This window comes from Cajanus cajan, chromosome 5 (genome assembly GCF_000230855.2).
Source record: "Cajanus cajan strain Asha chromosome 5, NIPB_CcT2T_4, whole genome shotgun sequence".
Classification (NCBI taxonomy): domain Eukaryota; kingdom Viridiplantae; phylum Streptophyta; class Magnoliopsida; order Fabales; family Fabaceae; genus Cajanus; species Cajanus cajan.
In genome coordinates, this window is record NC_138521.1 from 25691031 (window position 1) to 25710951 (window position 19921).

The window sequence follows — 19921 nt, forward strand, 5'->3', positions numbered from 1 at the left end:
TATAAATGTGGTGAAAATGATAAAAATATTGATATTTTAATTTTTCGTATTACAAATTTATTTATTAAATTATATTACTAATAATATAAATGTGTATTATGTTTTTTTTATTATATCATCTAGAAAAATAGATTAGTTTATCAAATTTAAAAGATTTTTTTTATAAGTTTAAATATAATCTTTTAAATAAATAGAATTTTTTAAAAATTTAAATCTAACATTTTTATAAAATATGAAATTTTCTTGCTAATACTTATTATTTATTGATTCTTTCTCTAAGAATAATGAATAACAAAACAGCTCTTATTTTTATAATCTACCTACCTATATATACATACATAACAAAAAAAAAGTATTAAATATATAATACTAAATATTTTAAATTACATAAAAAGTAACCATAAGCGTGTGGTTCAGCGGTAGGGGTTGATCCACCCTTAAACAAGGTCAGGGATTCGAATCCTGCCTTGTGTATGCAGCCGCGTTAAATTTTGGGGCCAGCTATCCCACTCTTTGAGGTACCTCCAACGTAGCGAGGAAATTAGTCACTGTTGTCGGCGGTGGATACTGAGGAACGAACCAAAAAAAAAATTACATAAAAAGTTAATTCCTCGGAAAGAACTCGTTATAATGTGTAGATTTAATAATTTTTTATTTTAATTCCTCAGAAAGAACTTGTTATAAACAATTGATCGTGTGTAATAGTATTATTCTGATTTTGTATTAACTCTAGTTACTTATAGACACTATAGTTAGACAAAATTACTGTAACTAACGGTTGCATAAAAAAAAACTGAGAATTTTAATAAAGATGAAAAAAGGTACGATGACAATTTGGTGGCGCTGTGTTCCCCTGTATGAACGCATATTTGTTTGAGGCCACATGATTATTTTCATGGAAATTCGTTCTGGTTGCCTCTTTTTCACCCGTCCAAATCTCTCTACCTCAAATAACTAATCACCCCCCACTGTTTTATTACTTAATTGTGGCAGAGGAGACACATTCACGGATTAAAGTCAGCTCAAAATTATTTTTAAATTAACTATAATTATTTTTCAAAAGCATGGATATATGACATTAGTTTAATATACTTGTTATATCTGTCGTTGGCATGTCATGAGAGAATTTATTTATAAGAAATGGTTAACAAAAGTAAATTTGTTTTGCGAGTAACAGTGTACGGTTGAGGAGGTGAAGGGTGATAAGGATTAAGGAGGGGACAACGGAATTTTATTTTAATGGAAGCGAAAACCATAAATTAATGGACACAAAAGGGGCAATGTGTCACGAAAAAGCAGCGGGTTTTCCGGTGCAAAGGACAAGACAAGGGACGCAGAAAGCTGTGTCTTTGACACGTGGCATGGATAGGAGCCGTTGAAGGAACTTGGAAAATTTGGAGAAACGGTGGAAATGAGAGGGGATGATATTACATTCATATTCATTCCATTGCATTGTTGAGGAGAGAGAGAGAGGGCTGTGCTTACTGTGCAGTGTAGTGAAGTGGTTTTTGTCATCGTGCGGAAGGCTTCAGACACAAAAGGAGGAACTGCTCAGAACTAAAAAAATAGTTCATAATCTCTGCAGAAAAATCAGAGAAAGAAAGAGAGAGAGAGTGTGATGGAGTTATTAAATTGAAGGAGCATCAGAGGGTTGCAGAAAAGAGAGGGGCATGGCGGCGTTTGCAGTGCAGCGATAGCTGTAAAAAACTGTGGTACTGTTTGGTGCTGCGCTGTGCGCTGCTCTTTATTATTAATGCATAAATATATACTATATTACTATTATTACAAACGCTGAAATCGGAGAGTGACCAAAGAATTGAAAGCGCGATTAACGCTGCCCGACACTGTTCGACGCCTGTCCTTAACCAAGGAAGCTTCAATTACCCTTTCCCAACCACAACGGCTAACCCGTAACGAGATATAACAACACAACACCCAACACGCTTGCTCTTTTAGATAAGCCAAATATTTTAAATTAAGAATACTAGTGTTAGTGTTAGTGTTAGTGTATGTGTGTTTGTTTCTCTTTGCCCTGGTGTTTCTGTGGAGTGGAGACAACACTATTGACTCTACCTCTATACCACTGTTATAATTTTCTCCACATAAATTCAACAAGCTCTAACTGCTATTGGTGTTATTATTATTATTATTATAATATCGTTAGTATTATGGTTCTTGTCCTTGTCCTCTTCTCACTCCCAAATCCCAATTCTCAACTCCACGCCACATTCAAAGCTGCAAGTCCAGAGAATTAATTCAACCAATAGTTACAACTTACAACTTCAACCCGTGTTTTCTTTTTTTTTTTTTTTTCCTCTCTCTCTTTGGCTATTTTTTATTTTTATTTTTTATATGCTTGGTTTTTTCTTCTTCTCCTTTTTATTTTTCTCAATATTCTACTACCCACAGCGATCGAGTTTTCTGATATGGATTTTGGGCCACAATTGAAGCCCGGGTCAGGTCCAAAGCAATGGCGGGGTTGTTCCCATTAGGCGGAGGACGAGGTAGCAGCAACCAACAATACAACAACCAAGGCAGTGAGATTCCACACGCGGAGACGTGGTACAGCAAAAACGACGACGCATCGTCCTACCGAGGGCTTGAGCTATGGAACCAGCACCAGCAGCAGCAGCATCATTATCACCATCACCATCACGTGATGCATCCGCATGCGCGTCCCCTCCTGCAGCGAGATCTTTACTCGTCGGGGGTGGGGCCCAGCAGGGGCGTCTCCGATGACCAGTCGTCGTCGCGGTCGGCGCTGGCGGCGATGCGCGCGGCGGAGGGAGGGATAAGCTGCCAGGACTGCGGGAACCAGGCGAAGAAGGATTGCCCTCACATGCGGTGCAGAACGTGCTGCAAGAGCCGCGGGTACGAGTGCCAAACGCACGTGAAAAGCACGTGGGTTCCGGCTTCAAAGCGGCGCGAGCGGCAGCAGCAGCTCGCGGCGCTTCAGGAGCAGCAGCAGAGAGACATTTCGAAACGGCCGAGGGACCCAACGGCTTGCACTGCTCGTTTGCCCTCGTCAGGTATATGCTAGTTAACTACTCGCTCACTTGTTTTGTCTTTGTTTACAGTGGAGGACTCGCAGTTTCTGTGATGAATGGGAGTGGGGAAATAAAGGAAAGGGAAAGAAAGAAAGAAAAGATGAGAAGAGAATCTTTGGACAGGGAAATTCTCTGAAAAGATATCGAGAGACTGGTGAGAAAGTTTTGGAAGTATACCTGCAAACAATGGAACCGTATCGATTGCGTGTGAACCAAAATCCACCATTTTCATATACCACAGCTTTTCCTCTCTCTCTCTCTTTAGCCCTTTCCCTTTTCTATAAACACTGTTGTGTAGTAGCCCTGACGAATGAATGGATTGACAGGGAAGAAACTGTTTTTCCTCCTCTTTCTTAGCACATTCTCTCTCTCACTTCCACGCACTCGCAGTCATCTCCTCCACTTTCTTTCTTCATTCTAGTTTTTCAACAAAAAAATACTTTTTTTTTTTTCTTCCTTTGACTATGTAACTTTAGCTCTCAAATATGTAGCAACAGCAAGATATATCTAATGTTTTTTTTTTTTTACATGTTGAAAAAATAAGGGTTAGAAGAAGGGCATTTTCCTGCTGTGGTGAGTTCTCCCGCGGAGTTCAGGTGCGTGAAGGTTAGCTGTTTGGAAGAAGCTGATGACAGGTACGCGTACCAAACGGCGGTGAAAATAGGAGGACATATGTTCAAGGGAATCCTCTATGACTATGGTCCTGAAAATAGCAATAATAATAGTGGTAATAATAATTACATGACTGGGGAAACCTCTGCTGGTGTTGGTGGAAGTCAGCCCTTGAACTTTTCTGTTTCTGGGGCTGTTGCGTCTTCTTCTGCTGCACTTGTTGATCCTTCTTCCTTATATCAAGCTCCACATAACACCTTCATGTCTGCTAGTGGTACGCAATTCTTCCCTCACACGAGATCTTGAAAAAGGAAAACACAAAATGGGGATTGCGTATTGTATCCCATGTAGTACGTTCTTCTCTTTCACCAATGCAACTTTGTGTTTAGATCATTTGATGATGATATTATTGTTGAGAATGAGGCCTTGAGGAAAATTTGACACCCATATTGAAGTGGGGGGTGAGAGAAAGAAAAGACAGGAGTGAACAAGAGAGAAAAACACATATATGGATGTTTGTATTTTTTTTTTTGTGCAAATTATCAATGCTTAGTTCAAAAATAGATCATTCTTCTTCTTCCCTTTGAAAATTAGCTAAAGTTATTTGTTTCTTAGCTTTGTACGATATAAGGACACATCTGGTTCTAATGTTGGTTTGGTGTAGCGTGTGTTCGTTCATTTAATCAGATGCATTATTGATATTGTATTTTATTTTTTTATTTTTATAATCTTCGGTACCCTCTTGCGTGTTGAATTATATCACACTTTGTTTTTGGTTGGTCTTGAGTCTTGATATTGGAAACTGCTTTTTCCCTGTCTAGTCGTCTGCTTGTTGGTTTGAAATTGAACTGGAAACACAGTTTTGATCTTTATTTGGATTGGACGACTAACCCTGAAAGAAAACTTGTTTAGTTCCTTCATATTTTGGAATGGGGCGGTCCAGCCATGCACGAGCATATTCGAGTTTAAAAGGTGAAATATCTCTCTCTCTTTCCCTCTTCCCATGTGATGATACTGTAATTCCATTATCTAACTTTGCATAGAGACGTGACGTTCAATTTAAAACGGGAAATATTGCTTATCAATGTACTCATATTTAATGCACATGCAGGAAAACTATACGTATATAGGGGAACGCTGCATTTTAATATCTGATGAATACAGCATATGGCATAACATACAAGACTAGAGTATGTTGTTGATCAAAGAAAACTAAAACAAGAAAACTAATATATAGGCTACGATTTCTGAACTTTCCTTAACCTCCTCATCTGATCAATGCACCATGCTCTCTCCTCCCATAAACCGATTTGTTTATAATATTCTTTGAAATACACATGGTTTCATATATGCCTTTTGATATACATTCTATATACTCAGTTACATATATAATGTGTAGAAAAGAATAACTGGCACCAAAGTCAAAGCTGACAAATATTATGAACCATATTTTGTCCTCTATCCGTATGAATATTTCATTTTTAGCAATTATTGTTATACAAGAAATTTTTATAATAATGAGATAAAAAGAAAAGAGTGTGAAATTAAAAAGTGATCTAGCGAAGAAAAATAATAGAATGTTGCAGCAAGTGTTTAGAAAAATATTCATTATAAAAACTCTTCCTTTTTAAAAGAATCCTGTAGATTTTAGGGATTGACTTGCGGTAAATATGATGGAAAAATTACGTGGGCGAAATGATTTTATATTTATATATATTCATTCTTGTGCCCTTGTCTCTTCCCACTGCTAATTATGAAGAGCAAAAGCATGGATACAATTTAGAAGCCCAGCTGGCATAAATAATTGTGTATACTTTTAAATTTGCTCCCACTTGATCTATTAGAAGTTTCTGTTAGGATTTGACTAGTTATCTATATCACACTTGACTTATGTTTCGTGGATTTGACACTTCTTGTTGCATTTTGGTTTTGATAGTTTAAAATTTGATAACTATTTCTATATATATAAGTTATCAACCTAGATCTACAATTTCCTTCATATAAACTGGAAAAAATATATAAGGTCTCTCAAAAGAGCTAGTTGTCTGATTTTAATAAATCCTAATTGATTGGTCGAGGTTCCCCAGCATGATGATGTCAGAACATATTATATAGAATATTATATTGTAGAATGATTGCTTCCATGTCTGTATGCAGAAGTGTGTGATCTAATAAAAGAATCTATCCGTTCCCTTTGGATATTATCGTGCATGGACTATGATTTTATGGTGATTGGTTAGGTATATAATATAACCTCATAGACTTAATTTAGATGATAACTTCGAGAGTTTGTTTTTCTGTCAGAAAACATTGCTTTTCAATAGAAGGATGAGGCAATTTATCAGTATATTGTTAATCGTTTTATCTAAGGCAATGTCTAATTTCCATTTAATTAATTAATTAATGGTTGTATGTTTTAAAAGGCAGAATATATATTAATTTCTCCCCTTGTCTTATGGATTTCCTATTGTCTTCGTTCATTTTTGTTACATGATATGCCGGTGACTTTGAAGCCCATACACCATATAGGACTTATGCTTATCTCATTCACAAGGTCCTATCCAAATTGTGAGTTCTGAGTCTTGTCTTGATCAGTCAGAAGAACTTCATAAATCACTCAGAGTTAGTAACCATATTATATAAAGTTAGTAAATCGTACATCTTCCTTGCACTTTTGATTATAAATATCTTAAAAAATTGTTTGCAAGTTCCATGTTCTGCTCGCTTACCATTGTTGCAAATTAGTCAATTCCCCAAATATCACTATATATCAAAGTTAGAAAAATATACGTATGATCGTTTTTCTTTAATTTTTCTATTAGTTAACTTTCAAGAAAAGTACTAAAATAATTTTTTTTAGAAAAAATTTATGCAGGTAGAATAAACGTTTTAGACATAATTTTATGAAATATATATATATATATATATATATATACATATATATATATATATATATATATATATATTTATTATAAGAAGTGCAAATCAATAGGTCCATAATTTGGCTGTCTGTCTGTTGCATCTGCTAACCCAAAAATTGTGTACAAAGTACGCTATTCGTGCTCCAGCTAAACTAGCTGACAACACCTAACTTAAAGCACTAACTAAAACTTGTTAGATTTGTATTTATCTTCATCTATCTATCTGAACATTAGGAACTTTTAGCGCAAGCGTATTTCTATCCCAGTAATATACTATTACTGGCAGATTCATTCATGGATCTCTTTTGTGGGTTGTGTTGACTAGGAAAGTCATGCTTTATTGGGTTGCTATTCAGAGATGCTACAACTTGGTGTTTGCATTCAGCTTTTTGCTTCAAAAATTTTTTAGGATTTCTTTTTCTTGTTAGAATTAATTATAGTTACACAAACCTTAACGTGGGTGCAAGATGGTGCTTTCATGTGGGGTGGTTCCATCTTTCCCTAGGTGAAACCCTCATATATTGGGAACAAAATTGGAGCCTCAGGAAACAAGAATTTCTGGGTTTTTTTTCCCTTCCCAATGGTGAAATTATTGAAAGCACTTTACCAATTTACCAGAGACGTGGATGATGCTGACGATCTCCATGTTCTCCCCGCTTTAAAGATTTTCTTTCCACTTTTCTTTGATTCCTATTCTTGCCACTGGCAAAGTAGAGTATTAAACATTATTCTGGACTTGGTGCTTGTTCTACGTTAAAAAAGATGAAATTAACGTGAATATTTAATTGCTCCTCCTGGACTTGCTATCTGATTAAATTTGTTATGGCCTCTTGCCTCACAAATTATTTTTCCTTGAAGTAAACCCCTATTTTTGTTTAGATATTATAAATATAAACATTTCATTATAATTCTTATTTTATTTTAAATTCTAAATCACAAGTATTTGCTCATTTCAGTCTTTTCTGTTATAATTTTTAAAAAGAACAAAGTCAACGAAAATTTAATAAAGTCAAATGATTGGCATATATATAATACTCTAATAAGGGTTTACTCTTAAAAGTTGAAACTATTGCCACACGAAATTTTGAAAGAGTGCCTGTGCATGCACACGTTTGAATTCATTGCTGGACCCTTGGCTCTGAAACAATTTATAACGAATAAAAGCTCACGCGAGCATTACTATCTTGTCAAGCAGCCTAGTTGTAGTGACAGTTCAAATTCTGAATGGTGCAAGACCTCATTTATAGATAGGGTGGCTTGCTATTGTGGTCAAACAAGATTTTGTAGTAGTATTTATTTATGTATAAAGCTCAGGAATTAAAATCCGCTGACTGCAGAAACCATAGGCAATGAACTGTTTGAAAATTCAGTTCACATATGTACCCAAATTCATAGCATTATAATTTAAGAAAGAACTGTTTAAGATTAAAATAACTTCATAGAATATATTATACATGTTATTGGTCTAAAAGAAAGGACTAGTAACCAAAGACGTGGTACACAAAAATTCAAATCTCATCCTAGCGTGATGTTATATTTAATATTTTTCTTATAATAAACATGTATTATATCATATTATTAGTAATAAGTGTCATTAGATTGTCGATGATTATTCTCTATTAAAACTTTTGTCCGGTTATTTTTAATGAGATTTTCTTTTCTAATCATATTTTTTATCTATAATATTCAAACCTTTTTTGTTTTTTTTCCAAAATTTGGTGATATATTTATCTGACAGCATTGTCTACGAAGGAAAACCAGAAAAACATGTTATTGTATCTCAATCTTTTGATTTTCAAATTAATGATCTAACTGCAGTGTCTGACGAGGTGCATCCAGACCTAAAGGCAATTGAAAGAACATTATTAGGGCATGTAGCATAGCCGAGAATAAGGGGTGGAGTTGAATTAGTGGTATTGAATCGGCTAAGCTAAGCGAAAGAGGTGAGTACACCATAATTGTACGTTAGTCTCTGCTGTGTGGCATAATGGTAGTTGTGAGAGTGGTCCCAACAATGCCGTGTACTGGTTAGAGATGACACATAGGCCTTCTACCTTTAGCTCAGAGAGACCAGGAGGAGCAGTGTCTGTGTCGGTGTCTATCTATCTGTGAGGGTGCAAGCTAAAGTGCGTGATGAAGAAAACAAGGTTGGTGTTCTGAGTTACTAAGCAAGCCGTGCACGTACCACTGAAGTGAACTTAAAAGGATGTCGAAAACGAACAAACCCATTATCTCTTGTAAACTCACCTTATTTCACATCTGCGTTTACCATATTAAAACTGAAAAACACACTATTTAAAGGCATATATAAAATATTTAATAAATCATGATAATCTTTACAATAAACTTAACTCCAAATTTTCATACAGTAACATGTACTTAACTAGTCTGAGTAAATTTGAACCATATTTTTATATAAGTTATTGAATTCGAATCTTATAAAAAGAAGAAAAAAAAAACATAGTTAAAAAATAATATCATTAAAAATGGTCAGATGGATTATTTAATAAAAATTAATCATTAATAAAATTAATGAATATTTTATACCAATAAATTAATAAAAAAATTTTCAAATTTTAATACAACTAAGTACTTAAATATAAATAAATAAATATAAATATAAATATATATATATATATATATATATATATATATATATAATGTGTGTGTGCGCGTATGTGCCTAATTTTTTTTTATAAGCAAGTAAATTTATTAACAAAGATATAAATGAATGACACAAAGAGATTTAACACCTCTAAAAATAAAAGATTTTATTTTAAAAAAAAAGTATAATTATAATCCTTGATTGAATATTATAATTAATTTTAAATTTTATTATATATTTTATCACAATTTTTTATAATTAGTTTTTTAATTAATGATTATTATTATATTTTATTTTATAATCTATATCATTCACTTTAAAGGACTCAAATTAAAAAAAATAAAAATAAAAATAAAATTGTCATCGTGTATGTAACACGTTTTGCATTAATTACTGACTATAATTTTCACCTAGAAATAAAACCAGAATTTTGTGATATAACTTCTATAAATAACATTAGAAAGATGATAGTGCCCACAATATAAATAACAAACATAAAAATAACAAACTTTATCATATTAGCTAGCCATACACTCTCTAAGGAGTAAGTAAGAGTAGTACGTATGAACCTGGCAGTAATACCCATGAGCGAGTCTGAATAATTAATTAATTAAGTGAACAAATTTACACACCGCCCAGTCTTGTTAAATTTGATGTAGGAATCTTTGCTTCGAGTGCTTAAACTATTGTAGAGATAGAGAAATTTTCCAAATTTACGGTTGTTCCATAATCATTGCAACCCGCAAAAGCATTATACAACAAAATTTAGGTACATTTTTTTTAATGTAATTAGAATTGAAATTTTACTTAGATAATATATACTTATATATTATATATCTTATTAATATATATTTATACATATTATAAATATAAAATTTTAATTTTAATTAAAAAATAACATCAATTATCCTTAAAAAATTATATCTAAATTTTGTATTTAAAGATCAACCGAGATTGAAAGAGTCCTCTATCTTGAATGAGGCGATTGAACTTAAGGTTGAGTTGAAGTCGACATGTAAATAGGTTAATATATATTTTATATAATAATAATAATACTTTCTATGATAGGAGCCTATTTTTTCTAGTTTGACTCAATTTAACCTATTTAACTTAATGATTAGAATATCACTTTCATACGACATTAAGTTAAATCTTCGAGATTTATATCATATTATTTTATTATTTAACAATAATCAATGATTTTGTATGGACTAAAATGTCCTCATTCATGTATAAGAATTCAAACTTATATCTTCAATTTGAAATCCCACCTTCTTGACCATTTCGATGTACACATTTGAAAACATTTTCGTAATAAAGAATCTTCACCTTTTGTCCACTTGAAACATTGCATCATGTAATACTGCCTAAATAATGCCAAAAGCACACTTGTCTAATTAAGTACGTGATTCTATTACTCAGTTTCAATGGGTTTGATTGAAACTTTTTTCATTATCTGATTAATTACATCCTTTCTCAATCATCTACGTACCATGCATGCCTTGAAAATTGCCTTTACGCAAACATCTTTATGAATTTCGGAATTGGAAGAAGAAAGTTATGTGTCTTAGAGATTATATATGTTCTTTTGATAACTAATTTTGACGGGAATGCTAGAAAATGAACGCATTCAAATTTAAAAAAAAAAAAAAAAAACATAATATAAAACAACCGTATTTATTGGTTCACAAAATAATACCTCTAGAGAATCTTAAATTGGACTAATTTATTCTAAAATATTTTCAATACACCTAGATGCATGTTTTGGTATAAATTAGACTTACAAATATATGACTGATTTGATTGATCTAAAAAATCATTTTGTTTCCAATTGGTAGAATTAGTCAAATTGATATGAACCAGTTCAATTAAAAAATATTTTTTTTAAAATACTTACTTTTAAATGTTTTTAATAAAAATACATATTTTAAAAAAATTATAAATTAGAATAACTAACTTAATTATGTTACTTTATAATTTATAATATATTCTTTATAATTTATATTATATAATTTGAAATCTTTTATTCTAAATGTAAACTTTTTATTATTAATGGATATTTTTATATTTTATTAAAATTTAAAATTAAAATTGTTCTTACCTAAGATCAGTCGAGGGGACGATCTGCTGGGCAAGATTGGTGAACCTCCTTTACTTGGTACGTCGGCTGCTCCGAGATGGGGTGGGTACCTGCAAAAGAGACTTCGATGCTAAAGTTAGTCTTTGATGGTGTAGATGTCTCATATATATAGTGCATGTATCTTGATGTGAATTAAGGTTTTCCTCTTGGGCGAGGATAAGGTTGATCTGGGCCTGAGATTGGCCGCGGCCCGATAGAGAATGGGTCTTTGCTTTAGCCGATGTCACGTAGTGTCTATCCAATGTCGTGCAATGCTTAGATACCGAGCTCGAGCTCGGCGTCCGACGTGGATAGTACACTAACCCCCTGAGCTTTGAGAACCTTGGGTTGAGGAGCTGATGTCGAGTTTGGTGGAGGGTCGCGACCCTTTGTCTCTGCCCCTTGGACGAAACGCTACGTGTCATAAAGTGTCGCCTCGTTTCCCGAAACGCGAGGGCGGCTTGTAATGAAGAGTGGAAGCTTGTAATGATGGGACGCACCTTGTCATTATGAGCCCTATTAAATGCTTTCTCCCTTTTATCGTTTTTCGCATTTAAAATACCCATTACTCTCTCATTTGCACATTTTCTTTTTTGTTTACGAGTTGGGCTTCTTCGCTTTGTCTGTCTTCTCTGGCAATACATTCGCCGTCGATTGTCAGTGTTCTAGGAGTACCAGGTACTTCTTTCCCCTCGTTTTCATCTTTTCCCTTTTCTTAGCCGTATCGTGAGTGATGGCCGGTGAGGGTGGGCAGGCCAGGGGAAAGGGTAAGGCGAAAGTGGCCGCCGCTGATGGCGACCTTAAGAAAAAGAGGGGGGTAACAACCCCAAGGATTCACACCCCGCCATCTTTGTCCCTGGGTATGAGTGGGTTAGGGGAGAAAAGGGTGGCTTCAAGAGTAGGTTTAGGTCTTAGCATAATGTGAACTCTACGTGTAGTTCACTCATGATTAGTAGGTCGCCAGTGTCTGAGCTCATCTGGGTTGAACCTTGTCAACCTGGAGAGCATGTGTATATGGCAGGCATTGTGAATACCCCGTTCTTTTACATGTACCACTATTTGTTAAGGGACCTCGAAGCTAGCCTGCGTTTCACCGAGTTTGAGTGCGAGTTTCTTAGGTTCATAAATGTAGCCCCCTGTCAATTGCATCCCAACAGTTGGGGATTTTTGCGGGCCTTTCAAGTTTGGTGTTCAGCCTGGGGATAAATGCCTCTTTGCCTATTTTCCTTCACTTCTACCAGCATAAGCTGGGCGAGCCTCCTCTAGGTTGGGTGTCTTTGAGTGGGAGTAAGGTTGGAGGGTTGTTCAACTTTACTCTCAATCTTATAAGAACTTTAAAGAGGAGTTCTTCCGGATCTGACCTATAAATAATGATCCGAAGACCGAGGAAGTTTTCCATCATGGGGGGAAGCTGAGGTTCCCCTTCTTCTGGCAACAGAGCCCGATTAAATTTAACGGGTCGAGCTATGTCCGCTTGTCGGACACTGATAGGGATGACATTGCCAATTTGGTGGAGTTGCCGTGCCCCTTGGACAACAAACTCGTGTTGTCTTTGGCCCATTTGAAGAACAAAGAAAGGGGGTTGGAGCATGAGTATTTGGTTATTTTACTTGTTGTTTCCTCTTCTGGTTTGCGTTGTTATCTTAACCCTTTTGTTTGTGGTGCTGTTTTTGTAGAGGTGATGGGAAAGAGCAAGTGGCGTGAGCTGAAAGCAAGGTTCAACACCGAGGAGCTTGAGATCCCTGAGCCCGGTGAGGAGGTCGCGCCTTTGGAGACTCGCCGCAAGAGGAAGAGGGTACCAAAGGAGGTCGGCGATGCCTTTAATGCCTTGGTTACGGAGGAGGCGACATCGAAAGTTGTCGACCCTCCAGGTACGATCGATCTGACCGTGAGTCCTCAAGCCGAATTGCCTTTAAGGGGGCCTATGGTGGAGGCTACCCTGCTGAGACAGGTTTTTACTTCATCTCTTCTTTAGTGGTAGTTTGTAACTTGGGGGAGAGTTCTTGTTTTTTTGGATTTCCTTGTAGGTGGTTCCGACGTCCACCGTGGCTGAAACTCAAGAGGAAGGTCCGAGCACTAGAGTGCCGATGTCGATTCCTTTGAATCCAACCTCGTCCGGCCCTGTTCCAACAGCTATTTCGAAGAAGAGGTTCCTTCATCAGCGTTTTGACGTGACTCGACCTTTGACGAGGCTTGATCATGTCAGCATGTCACTTGATGTCGCCTCGCTGTGGAACCCCTATCTCACTGCCGATAAGTTTTATAAAGAGAATCCGGCTTATGAAGCCGACAAGGCTATCATAGAGAAGGTGGGGCCGATTGAGGGACTGGACTCGACCGAGGTTTTCATGCAGCGGTCCATCGCCATAGTGGACCATTGGAGATGTCGATGGCATAAGCATCAGGGCGAGTTGGAGAGGGCACGGAAAGGCGAGGCTGAGTTGGAAGCTCTGAGGAGGGATTTCTCAAAGACCCAGAAGTCTTTGGAGATTGCTGTGAAGGCCAACGAGGCATATGCCGCAAAGGTTAGCGAGTTTGTGGATGTTGCCAAGTCCGCTAAGGCGAGGCGAAGGTTGCTCGGGTTCGGACTCAAATGCTGGAGGAGGAAAATGCTGCCCTAAAGGCCAAGCTGCGGGTGGCCGAGGAAAAGCTTTTATGCAACGAGGTTCTTCTCGTGGGTCGGTCTGAGGAGATTGGCGCTCTGAAGACTGATCTTGAGGCTCTTTCGCCTTTGAAGAAGAGTGTCGATGAAGAGCTCCTATCTACCCAGCATGCCCTTGTTATTGAACACAAAAGTGGGTTTGAGAAGGCTGCTCGCCAGGCTAGGGTGATTGCTCCTGGTGTTGATTTTTCTGCGATGCATGTCGAGAAGGATGTGCGGGACGGTAGTTGCTCATGTAATCATATATTGCTTTTCTCGCTATTGCTTAAACTTATACTCAAAGAAGATTTGTGATTTAAACTTTTGAGGTTTGAGTTTGACCTTTAATATAAATCGTGCTGAGGTTCGAATTTGACCTTAGCTTAACATAAGTCGTGCTAAGGTTCGAACTCGACCTTGGCTTAACATAAATTGCGCCAAGGTTCGAACTCGACCTTGGCTTAATATAAGTCATGCTAAGGGTTCGAACTCGACCTTGGCTTAAGATAAATCGCGCCAAGGTTCGAACTCGACCTTGGCTTAACATAAATCGTGCTAAGGTTTGGATTCGACCTTGGTTTAATATAAATCGCGCCAAGGTTTGAACCCGACCTTGACTTAACGTAAATCGTGCCAAGGTTCGAACTCGACCTTGGCTTAACATAAATTGCGCCAAGGTTCAAACTTGACCTTGGTTTAACATAAATCGTGCTAAGATTTGGATTTGACCTTGGCTTAATATAAATCGCACCAAGGTTCGAATTCGACCTTGGCTTAACATAAATCGCGCCAAGGTTTGAATTCGACTTTGGTTTAATATAAATCACTCCGAGGTTCAAACCTGACCTTGGCTTAACATAAATCGTGCCAAGGTTCGAATTCGACCTTGGCTTAATATAGGCTGGACGATGTGAGATTGAAGAAGTATGAATAAAGTGAGTCATTCTTATTGATGTTGTGGGTGTGCCTCATTAAAAATCCTCTCAGCCAAAACCCATTTTTCTATTTTTTGGGACAAAAGACTGAGTAGGAAAAAGAGTGCGATGCCCCATTTTTACAATTTAGCTAAAGTAGAACTTGAGGTGAGTGGAATTCCAAGTTCTCGGGATGGTTTTGCCGCTGAGTTCTTCTAGTCGGCACGCTGCATTCTTCAAGTCTTCGGTACCTCGAAACGGACCATCCCAATCAGGTGCAAGTTTCCCTTCTGATGGGTTTCTCCTTGCCTCACCTTGTAGTCTCCAGACTAGGTCTCTGACCTGGAAAGAGCGAGGTCAGACTTGCATGTTGTACCTTCTGGAGGCTCGGAGTTTGCAAACTTCTTCTTTGATCCAAGCTTCCTCTTTGAGTTCGTCTATCAGGTTGAGATTGGTTGTTATTTCCTGAGTGTTTTGCTCATTGTTGAAGGTGTGACGTCGATGAGACGTCTCGCCGACCTGGACTAGGATCAGGGCATCAGCTCCGTAGGTCAACCTGTAAGGAGTTTCTTGAGTTGTTGATTGTGGGGTGCAATGATATGCCCATAGGATGCTGGGGAGCTCGTCGACCCACTATCCCTTGGGATTTCCCAGTCGCTTTTTGAGTTCTCGGAGTATGACCTTGTTGGCAGCTTCAGCTTGACTGTTGGTTTGGGGATGTTCCACCGAGGTGGGGAGGTGCTTAATGTCGAGTTCTTGGAGGAAGCTTTCGAAGCTTTGTGCAATGAATTACCTGCCGTTGTCGGTGATAAGGGAGTGTGAGATATCGAACCTGCAAATGATGTTCTTTCAGGTGAATTTTCGCATGTTCTCAGCGGTGATCTTGGTGACGAGGAGGAATTTTAGGTGGCCTTTCGCAGGGGGGAACGGTCCGAGGATGTCCATTCCCCACTAGGCAAAGGGCCATGGGGATGCTATTTGGTGGAGGACTTCAGGTGGTTGCCTATGTGCATTGTCAAATTGCTGACATTCCTTGCACCTTTGTACATAGTTTTTGCAATCTGACTTCAATGTGGGCCAGTAGTATCTAGCTCGAATCACCCTAGTCGCCATCGAGCGTGCGCTAGAGTGCATGCCGCATATACCTTGGTAGATCTCCTCGATGACGTAGGTAGCCTGGGACTTGGTTAGGCATTTTAACAGGGAAGCCGAGATGCCTCGTTTGAAAAGTTCACCTACAATGATGATAAATTTAGATGATCTTACCCTCATCTTCTGTGCTTCGTCTTTGTCCTCAGGTAGTATCCTCTCCTTTAAGTAGTTCCATATGTCTGTCATCCATCCCTTGTCTTCGATGTCATTGTTTTTGACGACTTTGTCTTCTAGGCTAGGAGAGTTGAGGGTTTCTTGGATGATGGTCCGATGTTACCCGGGACGCTTTGTGCTGGCGAGCTTGGACAGGAGGTCGACCCTAACATTCTACTCTCGGGGTACATGATGTATGGTGAACTCCTCAAAAGATAAGATCCATTGGGACACTTTGTGATAATACCTCTATAGTAGGGCGTCCTTTGCCTGGTAGGTCCCGTTGAGCTGTTCTACCATGAGTTTTGAGTCGTTGTTGCAACTCACCCTTTATGCTCCGATGTCTCGGACAAGTCTCAGTCCCGCTAGTTGTGCTTCGTATTCTGCTTGATTGTTGGTGATTTTGAACCCAAACTTGAGGGATTGCTCGATGACGACCTGGTTCAGGCCTTTGAGTATGATTCCTGCACCCCCACCCTTAGTGTTGGAGGACCCGTCGACGTGCAGGGTCCAGGTTGGACTTTCCTGTGGCGAAGTTGGGGTGAGTTCAGCCACAAAGTTTGCTAGGCATTAGGCTTTCAAAGGTCCTCGGGGTTCGTATCTAATGTCAAATTTGGACAGCTCTACTGACCATGCGATCATGCGCCCTGCGAGCTCCAATTTTCTCAGTATCTGCCTGATCGAATAGTCGATCTTGACGATGACCTAATGATTCTAGAAGTAAGGTTGGAGGTGTCGAGCTGCCGTGACGAGTGCCAACACCAGTTTTTTAATTGTTTGGTACCGTTTTTCTATGTCTTGAAGGACTCAGATGATAAAGTATACGGGAATTCGCTTCTTGTGGTGCTCTTGTACTATGACTACACTGATTGCGTCTTCTGCCACGACCAAGTAAAGGAGGAGGTCGGCATGATGGTTCGGCCTTTGTAGGATTGGCAGGGTGGCGAGGAAGATTTTGAAGCTCTTGAAAGCCTCTTCATAGTGGTCGGTCCACTCAAAGTGCTTTGGATTCCGCAACAGATTGAAGATAGGTCCTGCTTTTTCTGCCAACCTGGGTATGAATCGAGAGAGAGACTAACCTGCCTACCAATCGTTGGACGTCCTTGACGTTTTGGGGGCTATTCATCTGTATGATGGCCCTGCACCTTTTTAGGTTGGCTTCAATACCCCTATTGGTGATCATGAAGCCGAGGAACCTACCTCATTGGACCCCGAAGATGCACATCTCGGGGTTTAGGCGCATGTTGTGTTTTCGTATCTGGTTGAACACTTCGGCCAGGTCAGCAACATGGGCGTTAGTCGATGTGGTTTTTACGACCATGTCGTCTACATAGACTTCCATGTTCCTCCCGATCTGCTGGTGGAAGACCTTGTCCATCAACCTCTGATAAGTAGCTCCTACGTTCTTGAGGCCGAAAGGCATCACGCGGTAGTAGAAGTTGGTGTGATCGGTGATGAAGGCCGTGTTCTCCTCGTTTGGTGGGTACATCATCATCTTATTGTATCCAGAGTACGCGTCCAAAAAACTGAGGAGGGCATGGCTGGAGGCTCCATAAACCAATCTATCAATGCTCGGTAAGGGGTATGTGTCTTTTGGGCATGCTTTGTTCAGGTCGGTGTAATCGACACACATACGCCACTTCCTCGAGTTCTTTTTGACGAGTACTACGTTGGCTAGCCACGTAGTGTATCTGACTTCGCGAATGAAGCCTGCGTTCATTAGCTTCTGTGTCTCGGTGATGATGGCTTCTCGCCGCTCCCCTCCGAATTTTCTCTTCCTCTAAGCTACTGTCTTGGCCTCCTTGTGGATTTCCAACCTGTGACAGATGAGGTTAGGTTCTATACCTGGCATGTCGATGCTAGACCACGCGAATAGATCAGTGTTTTTGGAAATCTCGGCTACGAGTTATTGTCGCAGCTCTAGGCTTAGTTGTTGGCTTATTTTTGTGCATTGGCCTGGGAATTTGCCAATTTGGAGATCGTCTAATTCATCGATGGGGCTCGATTGGTTGTCATGGGACTCCGATCTTGGATCCAGGTCGGTGATCTCGGCCTGAGCTATGTGACCTATGGTGGGAGATTTGCCCTGGTGTTGCTCTGTTACCAGTGATGATGCCTTGAGGCTTTCAGCATAGCATTGTCGAGCTGTTCTCTGATTTGCCTTGATGGAGATTATTTGATCGTTACTCCTTAGGAATTTCATCGTCAAGTGCGGGGTAGACACCACCGCTCTGAGCTGGTTCAACGTCGGCCTACCGATGATGATGTTATATGATGTGTTGACATCAACGAGGAGGTATCTGACCATGATTCTCCTTGAGTTGGGAGGGGTCCCATAGGTTGTTAGTAACTCTATGTATCCCCGAGTGTGGACTCGTTCACCTGAAAAACCAACTAGGGGTTCTGTGTGAGGTTGGATGAGAGAATGGCGGATGTCAAAAACCTTTGGAATGTCGACCAGTATGATGGAACAAGCTTGAAGAACGGTTGATGATTCTTCAAGTTCCACCTTCAATACCTTTCTTCTCTTGAGGTTAGACACGCTAATGATGAAGAATCACCTTTGAAGAAGCTCCAATAGTGAAGAAGCACTAAGGAGTGCTCGGTTACTCCTTGAAGAAGTAGAAGATGGAGGTTCCAAGGCACAAAGGTGGAAACCTTTGTGAAGGAACTAGGGAGAACTTGTTCTCCACGGTTTTGAGACTTTGAGAAAAGTGAATTCTTTTAGAAATTCTGATTTCATTCATCCAAAGTGAGGGAAAATGAAAGGTTTACAAATTTACAAAAGTAGGTAGCTTATGGAGCAAGCTAACCTTAACCATGGTTCACTTGAACCATGGTTTGGTTGGCTTGACCATCCAAGCTAGTTAAGAGGCTTGTGGAGCAAGCTTCTCACTTAGCTTGCTTGGGAAGCAAGCTAAGGTGAAGCTTATAGCACAAGCTTCTCAAAGCTTTCCAAGTCTGAAAGCAATTCTGGCCATGGATGGGAGCTAGGCGGCCTTGGTCATTTTGACTCCATGAATTATTTTAAAAAATGTTTGATTTGGTTTAGTTAGGTTCATCCAAAAATGATGAGACCTAGCTAAATCAAATCTATGAAATATTAGGAGCAAAATAAGTCCAATATGTAAAATTTTGCCTACGCCCAATTCTGGCCCAATTACTAGTCACATCCTTAAGCATTGCTAAATGCCACCCCACTTCTACTACTGAAAAAATAAAAAATGAGTGTACTTCAAAATTAGGTTAAATGGAGTCAAAGTCTCCAAGTAACCTACCCTATAAACAATATACAATGATCTATACAATGAAATAAAGTGCCTCACAAATACAAAGGCAAAAATAAGCCTATACAAGGAAACTATGTACAAGTTTATATACAACATATGAAAAGGTCTTCAAAATCATCCCATTCCTCTCGGTTCTTTTAAGGTATCACCTCTTGGATTCCTTGGCCTTGGCATGGTTCTATCATCCCCTCCCTCTTGAAAAGGATTTGACCTCAAATCTCGAGAGTCTTCATTATAGTCATCCACACCTACAAATATATAATAACAGTCATTAGAGGTGATATTGTTAATCAATAATTGTGAAAGGTATATCCTAAGAGGAATCCTTTTATAGAACCTAAAGAAATTAATGATATTAGGCCTTCTAAAATAATGAATAGGATCTTCTCCTAAACATAGTCTAGGTATATTATTAAATCCTAAAAAAGTTCTAAAACTAAGACTATAACACACTAAAGACTTAATCC

General features: G+C 38.5%; 1 protein-coding gene across 4 annotated transcripts; it reads left to right on the forward strand.

Moving 5' to 3' along the window:
• The first annotated feature begins 1201 nt into the window (after positions 1-1201).
• On the forward strand, positions 1202-4378 carry LOC109792166 (protein SHI RELATED SEQUENCE 1). 4 transcript variants are annotated; one of them, XM_020351545.3, is made up of 3 exons: positions 1202-1712; positions 2451-3029; positions 3592-4378. In XM_020351545.3, exons 2-3 carry the CDS (start codon positions 2471-2473, stop codon positions 3963-3965), a joined length of 933 nt encoding a protein of 310 aa, XP_020207134.1. In that variant the 5' UTR covers positions 1202-1712; positions 2451-2470; the 3' UTR covers positions 3966-4378. The 4 variants fall into 4 exon arrangements, with proteins under 4 accessions (XP_020207134.1, XP_020207133.1, XP_029125912.1 ...); XM_020351544.3 differs by having other exon boundaries at positions 1215-1712; positions 2410-3029; XM_029270079.2 differs by lacking the exon at positions 1202-1712 and adding an exon at positions 1757-2266 and having other exon boundaries at positions 2410-3029.
• Positions 4379-19921: the final 15543 nt, after the last annotated feature.